This window comes from Erpetoichthys calabaricus, chromosome 11 (genome assembly GCF_900747795.2).
Source record: "Erpetoichthys calabaricus chromosome 11, fErpCal1.3, whole genome shotgun sequence".
Taxonomy (NCBI): domain Eukaryota; kingdom Metazoa; phylum Chordata; class Cladistia; order Polypteriformes; family Polypteridae; genus Erpetoichthys; species Erpetoichthys calabaricus.
Window position 1 is genome coordinate 130,356,404 of NC_041404.2, and position 25,977 is coordinate 130,382,380.

At 37.2% G+C, this 25,977-nt stretch overlaps 1 protein-coding gene across 3 annotated transcripts in view; it reads right to left on the bottom strand.

The window, feature by feature from the left end:
- Positions 1 to 3,981: 3,981 nt before the first annotated feature.
- ints1 (integrator complex subunit 1) overlaps positions 3,982 to 25,977 on the bottom strand; it is a 75,985-nt gene continuing 53,989 nt past the window's right edge. For all 3 annotated transcript variants that reach the window (XM_051933624.1, XM_051933623.1, XM_051933625.1), the window contains exons 41-48: positions 24,462 to 24,654; positions 23,960 to 24,087; positions 21,564 to 21,673; positions 16,992 to 17,105; positions 15,780 to 15,850; positions 10,059 to 10,150; positions 7,555 to 7,664; positions 3,982 to 4,358 (exon numbers count right to left, since the gene is read on the bottom strand). In XM_051933624.1, the coding sequence (XP_051789584.1) occupies positions 4,243 to 4,358; positions 7,555 to 7,664; positions 10,059 to 10,150; positions 15,780 to 15,850; positions 16,992 to 17,105; positions 21,564 to 21,673; positions 23,960 to 24,087; positions 24,462 to 24,654 (934 nt within the window). In that variant the 3' untranslated portion in view covers positions 3,982 to 4,242. The remainder of the gene's footprint in view (positions 4,359 to 7,554; positions 7,665 to 10,058; positions 10,151 to 15,779; positions 15,851 to 16,991; positions 17,106 to 21,563; positions 21,674 to 23,959; positions 24,088 to 24,461; positions 24,655 to 25,977) is intronic.

The window sequence follows — 25,977 nt, forward strand, 5'->3', positions numbered from 1 at the left end:
TACAAAGTCAATACAATGTAAAAAAGAAAACATGAATTCAAACATCAGATTCAAGAAAGTATCTGAGTGAACAGCATTAGTCTTAAAAGTACAAGTCATCTTTAAAATAATAAATTGAACTGACTTAGTCATACAGTATCTCATAAAAGTGAATACACCCCTCACATTTGTGTAAATATTTTATTATATCTTTTCATGGGACAACACTGAAGATATGTCACTTTGATACAATGTAAAGTAGTCAGTGTACAGCTTGTATAACAGTGTAAATTTTCTGTCCCCTCAAAATAACTCAACACACAGCCATTAATGTCTAAACCGCTGGCAACAAAAGTGAGTACAGCCCTAAGTGAAAAATGTCCAAATTGTGCCCAATTAGCCATTTTCCCTCCCTGGTGTCATGCGACTCGTTAGTGTTACAAGGTCTCAGGTGTGAATGGGGAGCAGGTGTGTTAAATTTGGTGTTATCGCTCTCACACTCTCTCATACTGGTCACTGGAAGTTCAACATGGCACTTCATGGCAAAGAACTCTCTGAGGATATGAAAAAAAGAATTGTTGCTCTACATAAAGATGGTCTAGGCTATAAGAAGATTGCCAACACCCTGAAACTGAGCTGCAGCACGGTGGCCAAGACCATACAGCGGTTTAACAGGACAGGTTCCACTCAGAACAGGCCTCCCCATGGTCAACAAAAGTTGAGTGCACGTGCTCAGCGTCATATCCAGAGGTTGTCTTTTGAAAATAGACGTATGGGTGCTGCCAGCATTGCTGCAGAAGTTGAAGGGTTGGGGGTCAGCCTGTCAGTGCTCAGACCATACGCCGCACACTGCATTAAATTGGTCTGCATGGCTGTCGTCCCAGAAGGAAGCCCCTTCTAAAGATGATGCACAAGAAAGCCCGCAAACAGCAGACTAAGGACATGGATTACTAGAACCATGTCCTGTGGTCTGATGAGAACAAGATAAACTTATTTGGTTCAGATGGTGTCAAGCGTGTGTGGCGGTAACCAGGTGAGGAGTACAAAGGCAAATGTGTCTTGCCTATAGTCAGGCATGATGGTGGGAGTGTCATGGTTTGGGGCAGCATGAGTCCTGCCGGCACTGGGAAGCTACAGTTTATTGAGGGAACCATGAATGCCATCATATACTGTGACATACTGAAGCAGAGCATGATCCCCTCCCTTCGGAAACTGGACTGCAGGGCAGTATTCCAACATGATAACGACCCCAAACACACCTCCAAAATGACCACTGCCATGCTAAAGAAACTGAGGGTAAAAGTGCTGGACTGGCCAAGCATGTCTCCAGACCTAAACCCTATTGAGCATCTGTGGGGCATCATCAAACGGAAGGTGGAGGAGCGCAAGGTCTCTAACATCCACCAGCTCTGTGATGTCATCATGGAGGAGTGGAAGAGGATTCCAGTGGCAACCTGTGAAGCAGTAGTGAACTCCATGCCCAAGAGAGTTAAGGCAGTGCTGGAAAATAATGGTGGCCACACAAAATATTGACACTTTCGGCACAATTTGGACATTTTTCACTTAGGGGTGTACTCAATTTTGTTGCCAGCAGTTTAGACATTAATGGCTGTGAGTTATTTTGAGGGGACAGCAAATTTACACTGTTATACAAGATGTACACTGACTACTTTACATTATATCAAAGTGTCATATCTTCAGTGTTATCCCATGAAAAGATATAATAAAATATTTACTAAACTAGCCGATGCCTGCCGTAGCATACGGTGGTGTAATAACAACCCCAAAAAGATGTTGTTGTAGAATGTCTCCAAGTAATTCCTGCAGCTTAATCCAAAAGACTCGTACTACAATATCAGGTCTGTGCTCCGGCCTCTGGGTATCCGACAGTGCATGTAGAATTTCCGGCCAAGCAGGATTACATGTGAAAGTGATAAATAAATCAGGCTTTCCAAATTTACGTACTATGGCCATGGCATCCGGATAGTTTTGTTGCATGTATCTTGGACTTCCTGGAAATGTGGACAGTAAAATGATCATTTAGCCTACACGTTCGTTGTTATTTTCAGCGTTTGCTTGCAGTGCGTCTGATAGTCCTTTGTATTGATCCATGCACAGATCTTGTTGATGTAATCTGAGATAGTTGAGACGCGCTCCCTCTGTTTTAACATACGCATCTACGGCGTACTGTTGGAATAGTTTGCCGCTGGAGTGTAAAATACTAAATGTATTCCTCATTGCTAATCTGTACGTGTAAAATTGGCATTGAGTAAGCCATATTTGCTTGGCGGTTCTTTTATCGGGAACATGTTGTAAATGTTTGTGGCAGCCAATGTCTCCGTAAGGGAATAAAAGTGGGTAAACCATAGGATCGCAATTCATATTGAGCGTGAAAATCTGTTTACAGGAGTTGCCTATGGGATAGATGCAAATGTCCCTTTCAGCAGGCGGTTCACAATCTTCTCCGACGAAAATCGGTGCAACATCAGCGTGACATGTTGGAGCATTGTATCGTCGTAAATCCTGCCTAGGGTTTTCCTTGAAAACCATTCGTACAGATGCTGTTGGATTGGACTGACCGATTTCATGCATGTGTTTGTATGATTTAGCGAAGGGGTTGATGGTTCTGAGCATGGAATCTAGCTGGAGAAGTACATTTTCGCTGCCTGCAGAGTTTGCTTTATTTTGTAAGCGTACTTCAGTAGCTCGCGCTGTGTCAAAAACATACAACTGTCCATATCCTGGAGAAGTAGAAGTGTTAGCGTACAGTGGAGAGATTTGGTGATAAATTTGTCCGTGTATTTTAAAACAGTATGGACCGTGGCCAGGAGGTTGAGTTATCTGTGCACCCATGGAAGCAAATGCTAGAGAAGAGTTGTATTCTCGAATGTGTTCACGATAATTTTTAGCTTCTGATGTCTGCTGTGTAAGAAACTGTTGTAAAGACACAGGTGACTCCCGCAAAGGTGGTAAAGCTACTTTACAGTTGTGGCAGCACCTCGAGTACTTGTTGGATGAATTACGCTCAGCAGGCCAGTATAGTGCATGACAGTGTTTGCACTGCTGGTCTGGAGTCCCAATGCAGCGTGGGGAAGGGTTTGGAAGAGGACGAATAGGAATCGAGAAATGCCATGTCGCCTGCGTGTGGGCGGGACCAGTTTTGAAGTGGAAGCAGGACAAACCAGAAGAGAAATATATATAAGAGATGTGAGGGGTGTACTCTCTTTTGTGAGATACTGTAGGAGCTTTAGACTTAGCTAGTATCAGAAAAATGTTTAACAAATAACCTAACCAGATAATAATCAGATTTTAATTAGAATTAGTTTGATAAAGTATAATGAATGAATGAACATAGCAAATTGATAAATCCAGTAACAATCCTGATAAACTGCAAAAAAACTTAAAAAAAAATAAATAAATATTTTAAATTGTCTTACCAAAAAACAAAAAAAACTAACTAGAATCAAGTGTTTAGCTTCAGGGTGCCACGATAAGATAAAGAATATGAAAGTTAAACAGACAAGTTTTAAGGCAGCAGAGTTGTTGTTCAATGTAGGCAAGCAGACAGCCATACTCTTAATGTTTAAATATTATATACTCTTTGGTTACAGCACAGTATTCTACAACTGTAAATTTAATGTCAAACATAACGAGCAGGCCATCTTTAAACTATTTGACTAAAGATGAATGTAACTGATGTATCACGTTACTCATTTTATCAATTACGCTACAAAATTATACTGCAATTCTAAATGACACCATTTGTTCACTCCAACCTGGAATATCCAAGTCTTTCTGACCAATCTCAATAATGAATATAGCAAACATCAAAAACATTAATGCCCAACATCCTGGAAATTCCGTCTATTTGTCTAGGCTTTATGTTAAAGGCTAGTTATTTTTTTAAACCAAATATCAGATTTTAATGTTAAATGGACAAAATTTAAAGGAAATAAGTCTCAAAACAAATACATAAAATAAAAAGAAGTGACTTAAAAGGTAACAGAAGAAAGTAGTTTAATTGAGTAAAATTATGTACAAAACATTATTTGTTTAAAGGCAAAATCCTCTTTTGGAGTAACTCTGCTTCAGCATTACTCTGGGTTGTACTCATGGCAAAAGGTTTCCAGTACAAAAAAAAGTCATTATTGATAGTAAAATCTTCTCAACCCACACTTAAGCAACTATTATCAGACTATATATAAAAATATACAATGGAATACTTTAACAATTAACTACATGAATCCAGTCGACCACAGTGGTTCATGTGGTTGCTTCCATATGAAGGACTTTCATGGCTTCCGAGATCATACCACTTGTATCGATCTGTCCATAGATCCCAACAAGGAAAGCTTTGTGCAGCAAAATACTTGCATGTTCTGTGAAATGAAACACAAAATGTATTACTAAACAACATCTTAGTTTGGTCAAAAGGCACGGAGTTCAATCCCCCACTGGGAGAGTTTAAAGTATATGGGCCCAGGCAAGATCTTTGTCTTAGCTCCCCCAAACAGGCTTATTTTCACCAGCACACTCACCAGTCAGTTCTCCGCGCTGGTCAAGAGACCACAGCATAAATGTTATCAAATCAAATACTGACACCATTAAATATTCAAAAGTACCACTTTACATCTTTTATAATTATTTCTGTAATACTTTCAAAGCACTTTGAGCTATACTTACAGAAGAAAAGCAGCTATAAAAATAAACGTTGCTAATTACTCTCCTACTCCTACCATGCAGCCCCTCCAACATTTTATCCTTGAAATCCACAAGGGATGTATAATTATTAGTTGTACTATTTGTAATATATTCTATTAAATAAAATATTTTGAGACCACAAACATAACAACCAAATAATAGTGCTATTAAACCTACAGTACAATTATGTGACTTGTCTCAACAATACAATTTAGATGTTTGTAATTAACTGCTGGATAAGACATTGTACATTGTAACATGTTCTTTTTACACATTAGTTCATTTTTGGATATGGAAAATAGCCCTTCACTAAACATTCTCTGATTCTCTGTTGTCTTTAAATCTGAGAAGTGATGAAATGAAAGGGAGTTATTGAACTTAATCTATACGCAAACTCAGGAACAACACTCAAGAAAATCAGTATGTTTCCTTTTAACAGTTAAATCTTAAAATCACACCTTAATGCATTTTTTAATGGTTATGATAATAGGGTTATTTATCACTAGATGAAGGACCCGTAATATCCAGGATACAATTAAACAAAGAGAGCTAACTGAACGTAGTTTGTATTTGGTTTTTGCACATATCATTGGCAGTGACTTATGGTAAGGTTGCCCTTGAGTGAATCATATTTATGAAAAATAATTCCTACCCTTGATATCATGTGGGTGGTTATTTTACATGAGCAAAAATTATACTGATAGAAAAATATAGAAACTAAATGTATGTTACATTGGTACTGTATAGATTTAAAAGTAACATTTTTTTCTTAATTGTTCATAAAAGCCGACCAAGTGATGGAGCAGAAGCAATGATCTGCCCACAGAAGTTCAATTGGCAAATGTTTAAGCATAAAAAGCATTTTACTTAATTACAGAAATAAGCCACTAGCTTTTCAAAGTGTACTTTAATATGCTAAAATATACTTGCCAACAAAAGCTCCCATTTAATATCAGTAATTTTTTGACTTACTGTATTGTTTTTGATAGAAGAGTATAAGTACCAAAGTGCCATCAACACCTGCCTGTCACGCTGAAAGTGTTTCTTTTACAGCATTGTTTAAATACAGTTGCTTTAAAAATCAACATTGACAAAACTGAAATTGGCAGTTGGGAAATTTGCTAAAAAGATAGACTAAGACAGAGCTGGTACCCCAAATACTTATAAATGATTATAAACACTGGGTGACACTATACATTTTGTAAAATAAAGTAGGTATTCCATAATATGTAGTCTTCTTTTCAAGTCCTTAAAACCAAAGTTTCATACTGTATGCCATTCCAATGGCAATCACAAGCTATGGCTCTGTTGCTGGCTGCGGTGAAGTCCTCCATGATTCTTCCAGGAATCGGCAGATCAGGAGGTGTTCCACGGTCTGTCTTTCCCCACAGATGAACAGGTCGCTGTCATCAGAGTATCCCCACTTGGTCATGTTGATTTTGGATCTGACAGTCCTGTTGTGCAGGCGGTTAAGGATTTTCCATGTTGGCCAGTCTAGGTCACCTCCAGTGGGTAGATGTTCTCTCACTTCTGTGCTAATGCTTTCGATTGTGTTGATGTTCCTGATGCGTTTGCGCCATAAGTCCAACCTGCCGTTGAGTCTAGAGGTCTCTCGAGCATGAAGCTTTTATGAGATTTGAGGCGTTTGGTGACATTGATATGGCTGTGCAGTGGGTGTCTGGGGTCCTCTAGTTGCTTTAGTTTTTTCTGTTTACATGCTACATTTCTACTTATGTCTGGGGGAGCAATGCCGGCCAAGATGTAGAGGGTGTTGATGGTTGTCAGTTTTAGGCATCCTGTGATGTAGCAACAGCTCTCATTGAGCACAGGGTTGAGTTTTTTGGCATTTGATGACCGCTCCCAAACTGGACACGCATATTCTGCTGTGCAGTAGCAGAGTGCGAGTGAAGTAGATCTCAAGGTTATAGAGTTGGCAACCCATCTGGTGTTGGCTAGTTTCCTGAGGATAATGCTACGAGCGCTAACTTTCATTTTCATCTACTACATATTCCAGTCCAAATATGCAGTAAATTATCATAATAAATTTGATGTCTTAGTGATATTCTGCTTCATGAATTAGATTACAAAACTTGATTATTGCCAACAACTCTGATCAAAATGACCGTATTCTTTTCAATTTGGCTTTTTAAAGGCACATCCAGAAAAATGATAGTTGTTATCATCCTTGGAATCTTTCATTGATGCTTTTCCAAAAAATGAATGCACTTGCCCCAGCCAGCTACATGTGACTTGAAATCTGTCCATGAACGTGAGTGGAATAATGGCTTTATATGAGTTAATGACTAACTTTTAATTGCTAGTATTATTTATGCATACTATCTAAATAAATGTAGCACAAATCTAAAGTTAGGTGTTGGATGTCTTTGCATTACCATTTAGGTTCAGCTCATGAACCATGACTGCTTTTGTAGTATTTAATTTATCAATTCACTGCAACAGATAACATTGCTGTGAAATATTGTATTTGACCATAAATATTCTGCATTCTGCAGTCCAATGAGAAGGATGAAGTATGAATGTCATGTTTTGTATTTCATCGAGTCAATAAAATAAGATTGCTGTCCAGTTTGAGAATATTTTTTTATAGGGAAAATATAAAGAAGTGGATGACTATTCAGTGTCAATAGCCTAAAGTTTATAAGATGTTTTCATGTCAAGTAGAATGAAAAAAGGTACAGCATTAACTATTTATTATAGTTACACATAAGCAAAAAAGCAAACTTGTTCTTCACTATATGTGAAATTGGCCTTACTGAAATTAGGTAAAATTATTTTCGCAAATATGCAGCTTGAACAGCTGGGGAAGAGAAAACATTTTGCACAAATGTGGATTGATTAAATTTCACGGTTTACCTTGACAAAGAAGGGTGTAGTCTGGAAGATGCCTCAGAGCTGTCTGTACAACATCAAAGTTAGTACTTCCCATGCAGTACATAAATGTTGGCAGGAAGTCGGCAGCCATGCTTAGTTAAAAAAAAAAGTAAATAAATCAATTAAGAAATGACAAAAGTTATGTGGACTTCTACAGCCTCCATGATCAGACCATAAAAGAGAAAATGCTCTGAAAAATAGGCTAGAGACAGAGTTAGGTTTTTACTCTTGACTAATTAGAGCTCCAACACTTCACATAAATAACAATTGACAAATCATGGTGGATACACTTCACACATGTCTACACTACTCGTCAAAAGGTTTAGAACACCCCAATTGTTTCAGCTGTTACTGAAATTTGCCTAACACATAAGTTGTTAACTCTCAGAAACTCATATTCTGATTCTGTCGTGTTTTCTCCAGTTTACAGTTTCCTTCTGATGGCATAGGAAACTATATTAACTGAAAAAGTTTTGCATGCAAATTGAGTGGCATAATTAAATGCTGCTACTACCCATAGAAATCTTTTGATGCCAACATTCAAATTATCCAGAAATACACTGGAGAATTATATCAGTGAGCTGAAGTTTTAATTTTATAAACCATAGTTTAATTTTTTCAATTTATGATGAAACGTTTTCTCCTTTTATCCATCCAGATTTGAAACCTACTTATTTCAAAGGCTTGCTCAGAAGCAGAGCCTATGCCTAAAATTATCAGGTTACACACTAGATGTGGCAAAACTCCACAGTAGGACACATTAACACATATACCTAAGGTCAGGTCAACAAGTATTTGGACAGTGACACAATTTTCAGAATTTTGGTTCTGTACACCACCACAATGTATTTAAAACAAAGCAATCAAGATTTGATTGAAGTATGGACCTTCAGCTTTAATTCAGGGGGTTTAACAAAAATATGAAATAAGCTGTTTAGAAAAGGCATATTTTTATACACGGTCCCCCTATTTTCAGTGGCTCAAATGTATTTGGACAAACTACCATACTGTATAATGATCCATTTTCAATATTTGGTTGAAAATCCTTTACAATCAATGACTGCCTAAAGTCTGGAACTCATGACCATCTCCAAATGGTGGGTTTTTACCCTAGTGATACTTGTAGCTGTCTTCAACTGTTGCTTGTTGGTTGGACTTTCTGCCATTAGTATTGTCTTCAGCAACTCAAATACATGCCCAATTGGGTTGAGGTCAGTTGATTGAACTGGGCGTTGAAGAATGTGTCACTGCTTTGTGTTGAAAGGCACTTGATTTGCTCGTGTCATTGTCCACCTGTACTGCGAAGCGTTGTCCTATCAGTTTTGCAGCATTTGGCTAAATCTAAGCAGACAATATAGCTCTGTACACCTCAGAAATCATCCTGAAACGTTTGTCAACAGTCATATCATCAGTAAATACCAGTGATCAACTCCCAATGGCAGTCATGCATGATCATGCCATAAAACTGCCACCATCATGTTTCACAGAAAATTTGGTATTCATCAAATTAAAAGCTATTTCTTCTGTTCTCCATGCTTTTCTCTTTCCAGCATTCTGGTATATATTGATCTTAGTTTCCTTTCTCCAAATTGTTCCAGAACTGGACAGGCTTTTAAAAATGTTTTCTGTCAAAATCTAATCTGTCCTTCCTACGTTTGAGGTTTACCAGTGGTTTGCACTATGTGGTAAACCATCAGTGTTTACTTTTAATGAAGTCTTTTACTGACTGTAGACTTTGGCAATGATAGTTCTACCTCCCGAAGAGTGCTCTTGGTTTGGCTAAATTTTGGGAAGGTGTTCTTTTTCACCATCCAAAACAGTTGTCTTCTGTGGCTTTCAAGACTGTCCGGTGTCGCTGAGTTCACAGTGGCAATTTCCAAATGCAAATTCCACACTTCAAATCAATTCCAGACCCTTTACCTGCTTAATAGTTAATGAAATATTGTGTGAACTGCTCCCACCTGGCTACGGAACAGCTTGTCAGTCAAATCTCTATATACTTTTGAACAACTGGAAACTGGGGAGCGGGTAGGGGGATTTATGCAAAAAAATGTCTGTCATTCGTAAATGGCTCATATGACATTTTTGGTGAACCCTTAAATTAAAGCCGAAAGTCTACCATACACTTCAATCACATAATGACTGCTTTATTTCAAATCCATTGTGGTGGCGTACAGAGTCAAAATTATGAAAACTGTGTTATTGTCCAAGTACCTATGGACCTGACTGTACATTCATTTATATAACATTGTTTTTTAACCAAACTGAACACTTCCTATGCCTGTGACATCTCATTTGTGATGCTGAAGGCAGCCAGGATACTTGCAGGGTGCTATATACAAAAATAATACCTGGTTGATTAAAAAGGATTTTAAGGCTAACAGATCATTCAAAAATAGAATATCAATTTCTCATAACTGATGTTCCTCAATAAATTGTAAGAGAAAGTCAAATAGGATCAATAAGACATAAAATATCTGCTTTACCATGGACTGTTTTGGATACATCGTAGGGCCAGGCTGAATGCCATGTTGCGACACAGCTCCTCTGGGGAGGCCATCAGTCTTTGTAGATCATTCTAATAAAAAAAAAAAACTTTAAATTATTTGCTTATGCTAATATTTGTAAAATTTTGAATATTACCAACACAACAACTTAAACAAAAACAGGCTAGTTAAACATCTATTGAATTTGCTTATGTCTCATAAAAGTCACTGAAGCTTTATAGGCATAACTCAGTTTCTCTTGTGGATGACAATGAAATTATAGCCCTGTGTGAACCAACTCCCAAAGTCAGCCTCAGACACTTTGCAGCTAAAGGGCTATTCTGTTCATAAAGGTTTGAAACTGAAAATGAAATATAATGATATGGTCACCTAAAGTGAAAAAGCTTTCATTACAACTGTCAAACAGCATTCTTTAGAACTGAAAAGAGGTTGTTGGGTTTGGAAAGGGCATAAATGTCAAGTGCAAAAGACCTCTGCTAGTCGATTAAGTACACGGGCAACATAAAGTAGTCATTATGAATTATGCTTATCTAAAATTGTTTTAAAAAATAAAACTAAGTTATTTATTGAAAAGAAAATCTCAATATTTAGTTTGTCCAGGTTCTTTACCTCCAAACATTTCTTAAATTACTCCACAAACCCCTTGATCTTAAAAGATTTTGGTAGCTTGTTAAAATTCTCGTGCACCAATTATTTGGACTTTGGCTTGCTTTGGAGAGAAAATCAAAACATCAATGGAAGCTTTTTTTTTAGTATTAACAAACAGGGGTAGGAGTTATCTGTCTGTAGTCTGTGGCATGAAGTCTGCCTTAACATAAGGAAACAGCCAGAGCGCTAGCTACTGGTGAGACACTTCTGATTTGAACAAACAATCTAACAGCATATATCAGGTATATTCTGATATTGAGAGTCAGTTAAACATGCAAACTAGAATGACGTTTTCATTTACCATTTTATATTTCTGAATCTAAGTAAAATTCTAAATATTAAGAAAAAAAATACTAGTATAAAGTTATTGTTTCTAAATATTTTATTCTACTTCCAAAAAATTATTATCATAAATATTCAAATACAGACTCAAACTCTGGATAGTTGCATATAAAAGAATAATAGCAGAAGGTCATATCAACACAGCATTCTCAAACTCACGTAATCCAATTTATGGGGGTCCACAGTCTATCCCAGTTGCATCATGCACATGACAGGCAACACAACTAGACGAGGTGCCTAGTCATCATTAGGCCAAAAACTAAAACACATGTCTTTGGGAAGTGGCACAAAAAGTGGAGTACCTGAAGAAAACTGTTGTAGACACAGTAACTGCGTGTAAACTCTACAAAGACATCATCCAAGTGCAGGACTTGAATCAAACTTGCTGGAATTGTGAGGGTGCTGCATTAATCACTGTATAAATAATTACAATGCCCTCCTTGGCTTCTCTTTTTTTCTAAACTCAAACTTTTTGACAAACCAAACTTCCGCACTTCTACATAATGCAATCAAACTCTGCTTTTTTCAAGTGAACATGAATCCTTTTATTCCCATTGGTGTTAACCATCAGACTGCTGGGGATAAACACATATGTTGTGAGCTGTATGGTTTACGTAGCACATCCAAATCAATTGAAAATTTCTGTTTTAGCAAAAGAAAGCTTGGGTTTTTGTGTGTGTGCAGTGTTTTCTAGTGTTCTGCAGTTTCTGCATGAGTTTGGTTATAATGTGTGTGCTGAAATCTCAATTAACAGTAAACATGCAACAATTAGAACCTTTCTGTTTGCAAAGGGTGTGTGTGTGTAGGGGGTGGGTGGTAACAGGGAGAGCTTAAACATTTTTAAAGAGTGACATTGTAGCCTGGCAGGTAAGCAATAGACTTTAAAGAATAATGCCGCTAGTCTCCACTTCTGACACAATGTGTAACTTGAAGCAAGTCACTATAAGTACATGCATCTCCAATTGTAAATGTAAAGAAAAACATATATATACATACATACATATTATATATATATATATATATATATATATATATATATATTGTCACAGATGGCCGGGATCCTTACCCGGTTGGGACACCTCTTCGCTGGAAGGATCTGGGGAGCAAGCCTGGTCAGGGAGTTACCTCCCCCAGGACAGAAGATGGCAGCCCCCATGGGTTGCAGCAGTGCCTCGGACTCATATTCGATCTCTTTTCGCTGTTCCGTTATTTCACCGAGTAATAATTTCCGTTTCTTTACTATCATTTTTTTGACACTTTCTAATTTAGTACTTTCATTATCTCTAACATGCTCTGCATGTGTATCACACCAACATTTTTGAACTCTTTATGATGTTCTACTTTGTCATCTACTCTTTGTCTTTTATTTTCAGCCCCGGGCATGGTTAAATCTCTTGCCACAACGTCTCGTCTTGCGGGACATGAAAGTATCTCTCTGAAAAAGTCTCGTCTCGTCCCAGGATTTTTTAATCATAATATATATATATATATATATATATATGTATATATAGAGAGAGAGAGAGAGAGAGAGAGAGAGAGACCTGGAAAATAATATTAATTTGTGACCACTACTGAAATGGCACTATATAAATTGTTCTAAAAATACTTTATTAATTTTTGACACAAACCTGGCTTCACACTTATAGTGATTATTTCGTCACAAAGCTGCTAAAAATATGAAATTTCAGGAACATTTGTAACAGAATAGCAAAACAAAACATGCTAGGAAAAAATGCCAAAAAAACCCACACTTTTTCTCAAAGCTGAGTATCTGTAGTATGACCTCCTCCTCTCTTTTACACTATGGTGTAAATAAAAATTATTCAATTAACAAACTTTTTTGTTAAAAAGGTTTTGGCTTTTTGAAAATTTTAATTAACTATAGATTAACACACTTCCACTACTAACCTAAAATAATCTTCAACAGACAGGCAGATAAAACCATAAATGTTTTGACACATTCAATGCCTGAAATAAAATAATTTCAAGACATTCTTAACATACTGTTGTATTAAAATATTTAAGGCTATACAAAAAATTAAAAGCCTAAGTCACACTTATCTAAGTGCAAAGTAAAAGCACAAGAGGTGCCATTTTATAACAAGAAAAAGCCATTTGTACAAGCACAAATAGCAGAAAGTAAAATGCTGAAAAAAAGTTCTTTCTAGAGTGGTTAAAATCCATATTTTTTTTCAGAAATTGCATGTGCTGGGCAAACATTTACACCTGAATCAAAAACACAGACAGCAGTATGATTACAATCAGAGCTTCAAATGAATAGTGGAAACAGCTTGCCAGTGTTTTTATTTTCTATTTCATTAGCAGCCCGAGGCTAATTCATCAACTCCAGCTTATTCTCTTTGTTTTCACAGTTCTATTTGGAGTCATTCTTTCATCACCTCTCTCATTCTCTCACTGTGTATAGTTATAATGGAAGTGAGTAACACTTTACTTGTGGTTATACTTTGATAACGATAACTAAAGGATCATATAAAAACAAAAGTATCACTTAACACTCAGGAACAATGTGATTACTATATGTATGATAGGATCTATAGACAGCACTGCACTGGCGTTGATTATCACTATACTAAATTGAAAATGGCATACACAACACAGCAGCTGTGTATAACCACATCCAGACAATCTAACAAAATCATATAATTAAAACATTAAATAATGACTGCTGCTGCTACATAGAATGAATTTATGCTTTAGTATTTCGTAACTAAAATACATAGTGGAAAAGCAAAATAAAAATGCACTATACACATTTTATTCAGAAACCATTTCTAAGTACTAAAGTTCTGTTCTTGTAAACCTGAAGTGAGAAATTTACAACTGGAAAAGTGTGACCTAATGGTCAACAATCAAAACAAAAGTGCAGACAAGATTACCTTCTAATTCCATGGCCATAAAAATGATTAGATTAGCACGCATATCTTTATGTGTCCTTTCCTAGTTTATGCACTTAAAACATTACCATGGATAGTCCAACAAATGTTAGCTGTGATCATTTGTGAACAGACAAATAAAACCCTTGAGACATTTGATACCAGAAAAAAATTCATAGCATTTCTAATATATGCTGCATAAAGCAAAAGACACAATAATGAAGAAAAGCCATTTCCATCTAAACTAATTTTTGCTAAACAGTGTCTTACCACAATTTATTTCAGTTCTGGACATGTTACATATATCTCCTGAATTACCTGAAGTATTGTGTTGGACAAATTGCTACCAGATATACCAGGAGATCAAAGCAATGTTCTATACGGTTTCTTTCAGCATAAAGACTTAAATTCATCTCTTTAACTGAATAATGACAAAGCTTTTATACTAGCAAGATAGATAGATAGATAGAGAGAGAGAGAGAGAGAGAGAGAGAGAGAGAGAGAGAGAGAGAGAGAGAGAGAGAGAGAGAGAGAGAGAGAGAGAGAGAGAGAGAGAGAGAGAGAGAGATAGATAGATAGATAGATAGATAGATAGATAGATAGATAGATAGATAGATACTTTATTAATCCCAATGGGAAATTCACATCAAAACAGTCCACTATTGAATTATGACAAAAATGGAAGGAAACCATGTACAAACCAAAGAGTATGTCAACCAAACACCGTTTCTGAATTCATTTTTGACAACCTTCCAGTTCTTTCAATTCGTGCTGCATTTAAAATATAATTCCATCAAGTGCCAGGTGTAAAGATTAGCATTAGATCTCAGATGAAGAAAAATTATTTGCTGTCTTGGTTGAAAAATTAGAATTGTCTTCTAATTATAAAGAATAACACATAGAAAAAGCAGTTACCACTTTCAAAACTATACTACTGGTTTAAAGGAATAACCTAACTTTGATATACCTGATGCCTATTTTTCACTTTCAGCTGGAAAAAAACATATTACTAGGACAATAATGGCACTATTAAAATGATATATATTATTTTTTGCAGTATGTGTTTCTAGTAGGGTAGACTTTGGAGGATAAATATAATGCATGAGCAGAACAGGATCTTAACTTAGCAACTTATTTCAGCATCTTGAAATCTGCTCTCAGGCTGAATGTGCTAGGGTAGCCTGCTGGCAGTTGTTTGAAATCTTCTCCACTTGTACACGATCTTCTAGACAAAAGAATGGCTGACTTCCAATTGTTTGGATATCTCTTTAAATCCCTTCCCAGACTCACAAACATCTATAACCTTCTTTCTGAAGGGCTCAGAGAGTTCTTACGATCTAAGAGCTGTTGTTGAAGTATGTGCCATCACAAAGAGGGAACTGGACTAAATGTCTGAGGTTTAAATAAGACCGGTTCCTCCAAGATGATCTCTAATGATGTTCTAATTATGCGTACCTGATTCTAATTTTACGTATTTGAGGTAGTGGTAAAGTAGGGGTGTACTTACTTTTTTCCACATGTGAAATTTACTTTTATGCTTATTTAAATTATACAATGAGACTAAAAAATTTTACGGCATAATGTTTGTTATAGTATATCACCCTTTCTATAGATACAATTTAAATGAAGATCAAATCTTGGTAGGTCTACACATGTCAAAACAGAAAAAAAAACAATGGGTATACTTACTTTTTCATAACACTGTACATAAATTTTAAAAACAATGGTGCAGTTTGAAAAAAATGTTCTTCGCTGTAAGCTACTCTTACACCCAAAGATTCTTTGGACGCAATATGTTTCAGTCAAATATGCTTACCATAAAGTAGGGTAAAATTTCAGGGCTTCGCTTTGATTTCTCATCAACATCAGTAAGGACCTCTAGTGTACCTAAAATGAAGACCAGATGAATTTATTTACTAGATTTACTCCAATCAATGGCAAAGGTCACAAAGTCTGGCTTGATTAATTTGTACTTCTTCTGAATGGACAATGAGATGGGCCATTTCCACATTCTACAAAAATTAAATGCTGTAGTTCTTAATGCAGCTGACTTGAGTTTAGAGTATAAATAATGCAGATATGTGTGAAAACTTGTGAGGCTATCAGATGTAATACACTAACCTTTTCCCAATTACAGTAGATGTGTGAATGAGCTAAAGGAAAGTGATGTTTCAAACACTGTGATTAAACCATAGCGCCTACAATTATCTGAAACATATGGGGATGTCTTACTGTGTAAGATCACTTACAAGGAATGACAGGAAAAGGAGGGGGAAAAATGTAAAAATGGATAATATTTCAAGGAGAAGGACTCCAAGTACAACACCCAGAAAATTAGTCGAAGTACCTGGTGTTGCCCAGGTAATATTTGTAGGAAAGGGCAGTCTTCTGTGCCTAGACCAAGGAAGCTGCAGGTAAGGTGTGGTAGTCACACAAGGTGTAGCTTGGGGTCAGAAAAATGGCTTATAAGGCAAGGCAGAGAGAGAGAGAGAGAGAACCACTATACATATCAACATGGTGCTAAGAAATACAATAATAGGGCATACAGAGTCCAAGTATCTCTATAGATGCCACACCTCTCGAAGTACAAGTGCCTAGGGTGAAAGTTTTAAGACACTACTAAGTATGCTGAAGGGCTGCCCAGTCAAGAACGACGTACAGATGGCTGTGTCTTCAACTAAGGTCCTGAAAGGTCAAGGCCATGTTATTGGCTAGAGGTTAAGCGATGATCTTTTTTGAATAATTCTAATCTTATAATTTGCTTGAGTAATGAATATAAATGATCACCCTGATTCTGAGCTTGTGGTAAAGAAAAGAGATGTACATTATATACAATATTACGGAATTGTTTTCTTTACTAACCCTCTTGTGTATTTATATCAGAAATACTTGCAATTTACTGTAATACTATGGTGTGGAATAATTTTGCTCTGGTTAGTGGGTGACTCTTTAATTATTGCTATAATTATTAATAAATGTGCACCTTTATCAAGGCCAGGTTAAAAATAACACATCCACATTTTATTACCTTCCAGTGATTCATTCGTGGAAATATTTTTTAAGTACTTTGTCACATCTGATGCTGTTAACGAAGCGGAAGCAGATATGCTGACCAAAGGCAAGGATCCCGTGGTTGACTCCTCTGTTACTCAAAAAAAAAAGAAGAAAAAAATCCTTTGCATTAAAATCTTCAGAAATTATCAATATTCTTTTATTCAAATTCTAAAGGTTATGAAGGCTTAGTTGTTCTTTCTTTGGTCCACAATAATTTTGTATAGTAAAAGTCAATGGATTCTAAAAGGCAATAGAATTGAACTGTTAACCACAATTAGCTGGTTCAGTCTCCTACCATTGTCTCATCACATGACTCTCAACAAATCGCCTAATTTTCTTTGTGTACCAACTGCAAATTTTTGTACAAAAAGTCACAGCTAAGTAAATAAAAGGAACTGATGATTTAAAAAAGCAAAATGCACACACTTATTAATTTGCTCTGCTGTCTCATCTTTAACTGCTTTCAGTACAGTCAATTCTTGTTATCTACAGGGGTTACATTCCTGAAAATCCCACCTAGAAACGGAAACCACAGATACTGAATTATTGAACCTACAGGAAAAATTAGGTTAGATTCTAGCAGCCCTGTTCACTGTACACTTTTGCTACCCAATACAATAAACAAACACTGAGAACATGTTGAATGCTATCATAACGTGGAGACCTGTTAACACTTTAGAAACGTCAAGAATGAAGACATTAAACTGTGTCACTGAAGCAGACAAGTAGATACCTGGGACTTTTCAGCCGAAAACATAGGGAGGGAGGGAGGGAGGCAGCAGTGGGAGGCGAGCAGGACTAGGCCAGGCACAGGGGCATAGGGTTGAACAGATGCACCAGCCCTCAGCTCTCACTTCTCAAGGCTCAGTAATGATCCTTCTGTAGGTTCACATATAGAAACCTTGTTACAAATTTTACTTCCTCTAGATAGTCAAGTTTGACCAGAAGCAATGAGCGACTAAGGTAGGGCTGTTCCCAGGATCTCACTAAACCATGCAATTAGTAGTAGCAATGAGTGATGTCTACAAAGGGCAGGGACTTAATCAGTGTGAATGTCTGCACTTACTGGGAATTTTTTGTTCAAAGGGGACAATCACACATGTTGCTGCTGGCCTCTGAGAATTTTTTTTCTATTGTGCGTGGCCACGAATAGGTGTGAATACACTGCTGATGTTGTAAAATAGATTACACTGTTTTTAAAACACACATAAATAAATGGAATGGAATCTACAGACAGCGAGGATTTACTCCCTTTCAAAATTGGAGCAGGCTTTATTTGTCCTGGGGCAAATCTGGCTTAAATTAATTTTCAATTAAATATCAAACATTCTTAAATTACAATGTTATACTGGTTTCATACTGCAAATTACATTTTTGAATTTTTAATAATAAAGCAGTAACAATACATATTACAGATTGTGAGATACTGAATGTGCACCATAATCATTTGGTGCCTGTCTGTACTTTATTTCCCATAAATACATTTTAGTTTATAATGGTACATGTAATGTAAAATGTTTTTCATTTACTGTATAGTGAGAATGTAAGAGTTAAAAGAAGGGTTAACCTGATTTTCTGAGTTTTCATTCTTTCCATTTCTGTGTGACTTTTTATGACCTTTTGAAAGAATTGGAGTAGACATTGTTGGACCCCTTGAACCCTCTGCAAGAGGACACAAATATATTCTGGTCCTCGTGGACTATGCCACCCAGTTCCCAGAAGCTGTTCCCCTACACGCAGCTAATTCAAAAAATATAGTACGGGAATTAGTAGGGGTCTTTTCGCGAGTCTGCATCCCCAAGGAGATCCTTACGGATCAGGGGACACCATTTACTTCGGAGATGTTCAAGGAGGTGGCCAAATTACTCAGAATAAAGCGTTTAAAGATCTTGGTATACCACCCACAGATCGACGGACTGGTTGAGAGATTTAACCAAACTCTCAAACAAATGCTTCGTAAGGTGGTTAATGAGGATGGGAGAAACTGGGATCAGTTGCTCCCCCTCATTTTATTTGCCTACTGGGAAGTTCGCCAGGCCTCTACCGGTTTCTCCCCTTTTGAGTTATTATATGGGCGACAACCCCGGGCATACTGGATATCTTAAAGGAAGGTTGGGAAGAGGAGGCCCTCCCATCCGTCAACATTCTTGAATACATTGCTCAATTACGCAATACATTGGACAAAATCAGACCAATATTATAAGAACACGTGCGTAAGGCTCAAGCAGTGCAGGCCCATTCTTATAACCAAGGCACGGCTCTACGGGAATTCCAACCGGGAGATCCCCACCTCTCATTCCAAACTCCTCGCACATTCGCAAGGCCCTTTTGAAATCAAAGAGCGGAAAGGACTTGTTGACTATCTGGTCAGCCAGCCTAACTGCCGCCCAAACGAGCGGGTATACCACGTTAACTTGCTGAAACCATGGAAAGAAAGGGAACACCACCCCACCTCTGCCAACCCGCAAGCACTGTTTGCCCGCTCGTCCCCCCTTAACTTTGGACCAACCCTTTCTGTCAGCAAACGACGGGAGTTGGAAAAGGTGATCCACTCGATCCCGGAGCTGGTGAACGAGAACTCAGGGCGGACCGCACTGATTGAGCACAACGTTGTCACCGAGCCCAGGACTTTCGTCAGGGAGAGACCTTATTGGCAAAACAGGCTGAGGTACAGCTGGAAATCAGGCGCATGCTGGACCTCTGTATTACTGAGGAAAGTCATAGCCCCTGGTCCAGCCCTATTGTCCTGGTCCCTACGCCCGATGGTAGTTGGCGCTTTTGTAATGACTTCCGTCGGCTTAACCAGGTGTCTCAGTTCGACGCCTATCCAATGCCGCGCGTAGATGATTTACTCGAGCGGCTCGGTAAAGTGCTATTCCTGACCACATTTGACATGACCAAGGGGTATTGGCAAATTCCTTTAATGGACACCGCTAAACCAAAGACCGCTTTTAGCACCCCTAGTGGGCACTGGCAGTATAGGGTCCTCCCCTTTGGGTTACACGGGGCACCCGCAACCTTTCAACGTCTGATGGACTGAGTGCTCCAGCCCCATAACTCCTATAGTGCTGCCTATTTAGATGATGTCATCATCTTTTCCAACACCTCGGAGGAACACCTGCTGCACGTCCGGGTGGTACTTCAGACACTAGGCAAAGTTGGTCTCCGCATTAATCCAAAATAATGTTTTCTTGGTCTAACGGAGGCCAAATTTGGGCTACCTAGTAGGTCAGGGTACCATCCGGCCACAGCGCTCTAATGTCAGTTCAATCCTAAACTGACCCCGTCCAAAAGTCAAGAAACAAGTGCAAGACTTCCTAGGGTTAGCGGGTTACTACCGCTGGTTTGTTCCTCATTTCTCTGAGAGGGCAGCACCTTTGACTGACTTAACAAAGAAGCAGGCACCTAACACTGTGGTATGGTCTGAAAATACAGAGGCTGACTTCCGTGACCTAAAGCAGGCCCTAGTGTCAGCACCGGTTCTGAGAACACCTGATTTCTCTTTATCATTTATTCTCCAGGCGGATGCTTCGGACACCGGACTGGGAGCCATGTTGAGCCAAAGCATCAATGGCACTGAACATCCCGTAATGTTCCTGAGCCGGAAGCTGCTGGACCGAGAGATCAGGTATGTGGCTGTTGAGAGGGAGGCTCTTACGATTAAGTGGGTGGTAATCCAATTGAGGTACTACCTCCTGGGACATGAGTTTACTCTGGTCACTGACCACGCAGCCCTTCAATGGATGGTGTTGCATAAGGAGTCTAACCCCCGTGTCACGAGGTGGTTTTTGGACCTTCAACCATACTGGCTTTCCGTCACTTATCGGAGAGGTTCCCTCCAGGCGAATGCCGACGCTCTCTCTCGGGTATACGTCCTCGCGGCCCAGAACGCCGGTTTGTCCTGGGGGTTGGAGGGGGCAGTGTCACACACGCGTGCATGGGAGTCAGCAGCAGGGTCTAGTTATTGTTGAAGCGTAGCATGGGACTGATTATGTGCACTAATACCCTCTCTCATTCCTTGCAGGGACTCTTAAGAGTTTTCACTTCCTGTTTTCAGCATAAAGACTGCCCTTTGATGATGTCACTTCCATTTGATGACCCACCTCTTCACTATATAATCCTGATGATCCCCCTGGTCTGCAGTCTGATATATGACTTGGTTCGAAGAGATTACTGTCTTTCCCAAAGCAACGTATTTTGCCTTGCAGCTAATCCTGGCAATATACAGGGTGGATCCCCCAAACCCTTTATCTTGTTCCCTTTGTTTTCTTACTATATATATTTGTTTATCTGCAAAGTCTTTCAAGAATCCAGTTGAGTTGTACTTTCATTTATTGAAAAGCAAAATTAGGAAACATGTTATTGGTAGAACACTAGTAGTCAACTGTTTTCTGCAATTTTTTTTCAAGACAAATTACTGAAAATTAATTGTAGTATAGTAATAGTCACATTAGTAAGTTACAAGGCAATATATGTTAATTAGACTAATGACAGGGATTTAAAGCAAACATGATTTAGGCTCCAGAATAGTTACGTTGGCTCTCACCTTCTCTGTCCTCCATATTGTTGTCTGTAGGTCCACTTTTCACAGGGAGAGTAAGGACAGCAAGAAGAGATTTCAGCTGCATGAGGTCCGGGTTTTCTGAAGACAAACCTCTGCACCAAAATAAAAACATTTTTCAATTCTGAAACGTGTAAAATCCAGTAAGTCCACCCCAAAACTTCCACCACCTAAAAACTGATCAAGTCATGATAAGTGAACATCTGAATATGGCAACTGTTCAGGTGCTAGTAAACTTTCAACTACAAACTGATGACAACTACAAAATCTAATACCCTTGTTTATCTAGACAACTGACTTGTTCTATTGAAAAACTTATGCCAGTGAGACTCATATTCAGACCAGTAACTTACAAAATCCAAAGAAGAAAATAATAAATTCTTGAAAAGTCAAAGTTTATGTTTTGGCAAATATATTTTCTAGCAAATATGAAATTTTACAGGACATGTACAAATGTGATGTATAGCTTTGTATGCATCCTATACAAATGGTGACACATTTCATACAATTTTAAAAGTGAAAGATTACATGACTATATTGTACTGAAGCTACAATATTTATGTAGCACCTGTCCATGTGCATTCTGAACATCTTCTCAGAGTCTTTGTGGATTTTCCTCAATAAATTCTAGTTTTTCTCACACATCCCCAGGGATGTGCACATTAGCCAGACCTACAATTCACTTGCACCCTTCTCTGTCCTTCACCAGTTCCTACCTTGTGTTCAGTGTTGCCAGTATTTGCTCTGGCAACCTGTGACCCTGGATTGTATTAATCAAGTTTATTAATAGTATGTTATTATTTATACCTTTTTAAATCTCTGTGCAATATTCAGAAATACAAATATAAATAAAAAAGACATTTCCGAACACTGAGCATTAAACAAGCGAAAGCTGACCTAAGGGTGCAAAATAATGCAGCATAAGTGCTTTATTATTTTTCAGCTAATATCAAGGCTAAAAATTTTGTGAGCTTGAATTTCTGCAGCATCTTAAAAGCAATATGCAAGCAGATAATTTGATAAACAAGAATAATGCATTAAGATAAAAACCTATTAAAATGGCATATCTCATGAAATGGTTAACAAAAATAAATATTTGAAAGTATACTAAAATCTGAATTGTGCAATCTGAATTGCACCTGCCTCACAAATTAATTAAATGTCTGGAAAAAAATTCTTTGCTTATTTATCGGTCTTGGATTCAATAATCCTGAACTCAAACAGCAATGTCTGAGGGAATGCCTGATAGAACACTACTGTCTAATGAACAATCTACTGCAATAACTTACAATATATTAAGATGCAAGTACACTGCCTTTCTTCAACTATAGAAGAGTTCTAAAGCACCTACAACAACATAATGTGAAAGGGATGTCCTGTTTTACTTGAAACTGGAAGACTCTTATCTACTTTATACAGAACAGTCCAAATGTTCTTTATAGCCTGGCAGGAGTGTATTAACACTATCCACTTTAGTTTAGGTATTGAAAAATTTATCTATTACTGATTTACTATTTTATAACAAGACAGTAACAAGGTTTTCTTTTGGTCGTAATAACACTTACAAAGCTTAAATTAAGTGTTCATGCCTACAATACAGCCTACTAAAATAACTTCACTTTGCAATGGCTAAAGGCAACTTAAATGAGACAAGTTTCTGTAGTTCCCTCATACTTACCATTAATCTTAACGGAATGTCAATGTGCCACACTGCATAAAGGTGAATAACCACTTTACAGATATTTTTAAATCTTAGTAAGACCAAAAGAAGCCTTTATTAAGGTCTTGTTAACTGTCACTGTATATGAGTAATAGAGGCAATTTTTGCAGTACCTAAACTGAAGTGTTACCAAGAAAAAACTACATGCTGTGTACACTGAAAGTTTACAAATGTGGCTCCAGGAATCTGCTTTAAGATGGTAGCCTCTCTTGGCCTTGTGATCTGGATCACAGAAAGCAATGTCACCATCACAAACACTTGTACTTCTGAACACCAAAGCTCTTAATATGTTTTCATTTTAATGGACACCTATATAAGATAAGCCTTGGTGTGTATAATAATTAAATTCTATCAGTCAATAACAAAAAAAATAAAGAACAAAAAAAAAGCACTTTTGAAAAGAAAGATAATGCAGGTGTTATTTTATCAAATATTATATTAATATATTAGCAATACTTATCTGTAGATTCATTTGTTCAATAAACAAAATCAGTCTCAAGGACAGTATTATTCTACATGGTTTAATCCAGACTAAATCCCACACATGATAAACTAAAGCCAATTTGGTTTATTTTTTTTTTTTAATAATTTCTCAAAGTAAAGTATCATGAATGAGCCTTCAATAATAAATTATTAGCAGTTTAAAAAAGGATATACTCACAGAAAGATGTCTGAGTGCTTTTGAAGGTATGGAACAGCAGTACTAGCATCCTGAGTAATATATTTATGAATAAACTGGACAAATTTACTAATAAAAGTGGCAAGCAGACGAGAGCACTTCCTGAAGTTCTAGGAGACAAATAAAGGAAACATTCTTTACTATAAGATTTAGTTTTCAAGGAAAATACAGTAAGATTTTAAGTCAGAGCTTTAAATAATAAAATAGAATACTCAATCACCGAATAAAGAAAAAACATGCAAATACTCATTCAATGAATAAAGAACAAAACATCATCTGAAGAAATCAAACTTCTGTGCTGAGTGCTGAAGGAATGGAAAGGAGCAGTTACATACCAGTTCTTGGCATTAATTTGCACTTTTGAGTTATCCAAAAAAAGTCAGATTAAATATCAGAAAAGAATAGGTAAACACACTGGAAAGATTCTAGAGTCGTTTATTTTTGGCTTGTTGCTGTATGAGAAAAAAGTAGACAAGAGCCTCACCTGAAGGACCTGCATAAAAGACAACAAGCAGTCCTGAAGTGCTCCTTGATGTTCAGTATGGAACACAACTGGTTGCAACAGTTCCAGAATGGCCAAAACATGAGTAAAAAAGGCTAAGTGATTTTGCTGTTTGAATTCCTGGAAGTTCAAGTGAACGCGGCCATGTAGAAGAGCAGCCACCATTGGCAGATGTCTAAAGAAATACAGAAACTATGATTAAAAATAATAATTTTTCAGACAGAAGAGTGTAAGCACAAATTTTGAAGAAGAATAAAAAAAAGTGTCCTTCATAACTGCAGTATATGACAGCAATCATGAATGTGTATTTCATAAGACAGAAAAATTGCAAAGTGCTAACATGGCTTTGCAATTTTGTAATAATAATTATAATAATAATAATAAATTTTATTTATATAGCACCTTTCCCATGCTTAAGGCACTTCACAGAGTTTAAGAAAGAATGGCAGGGTATACAGTATATAACATTGTACTAAACCAGATAAATAAATAAGAAGATTAAGAGAAAAAGCCTAACAGACAACATAATTGATGGCATAGCACACACACGTACAGGTAACATGAGCATCTTGACATAGAGGTATACTGAGAGAAGGGTAATAAAGTCAAGTAGAGCTAAAAGCCTTCCTGAACAGATGAGTTTTGAGTTGTTAATAATTGTTTGTAATGAAATATAAATGCAAGGAAAGGTACAATAGCAGTAACAATAATAAAAAGCACAAGATGGGGCAAGAGGATTCAGCAATAAACATTTGATTTCAAACAAGAGTACAAATTAATATAAAAATTAAAAAAGGTACGTTTGGTGAAATTTAATTAACCCTTTATCTGTTCATGTGTCCCATTTTTAATTAATGTATTAAGTATGGATGGCATAAAGAGGCTACAATCTTAACTGAATGGAAACATTAAGAATTGAAGGGTATAATTTTAATAAAGAAGTAGTAAGCACACACCCAACATTTTCTTAGCTATGGCCAAAACAGCAATTTTCCTGAAATCCATTTATAGTAATCTGTTATTTGGTGAGCCTAATTGAATTTTAGGGTCGTTGGCCTTCGCTCTTACATTTCATTACATTTTTTATATATAAGAAGTTATGCCAATTACACTCTAAACATTTTAAAGGGGAGACACCAAACATATTTAATAACGTACTGCACAAAAAGGGATCAAAAACTCAGTATTGAGTGTTACATCATTTTATAATGGATGAAACTGCAAATAAAAGAACATTTTAAAAATACACTGCCTGGCCAAAAAAAAAGTCGCCACCAAAAAAAAAAGGTCACACACTAATATTTCATTGGACCGCCTTTAGCTTTGATTACGGCACGCATTCTCTGTGGCATTGTTTCAATAAGCTTCTGCAATGTCACAAGATTTAGTTCCATCCAGTGTTGCATTAATTTTTCACCAAGATCACAGTCTACGGTTGGCACTAGGCATGATGGGTGCATCACTTCATCTGCCTCTCTTCTTACCCTGATGCGCCCAT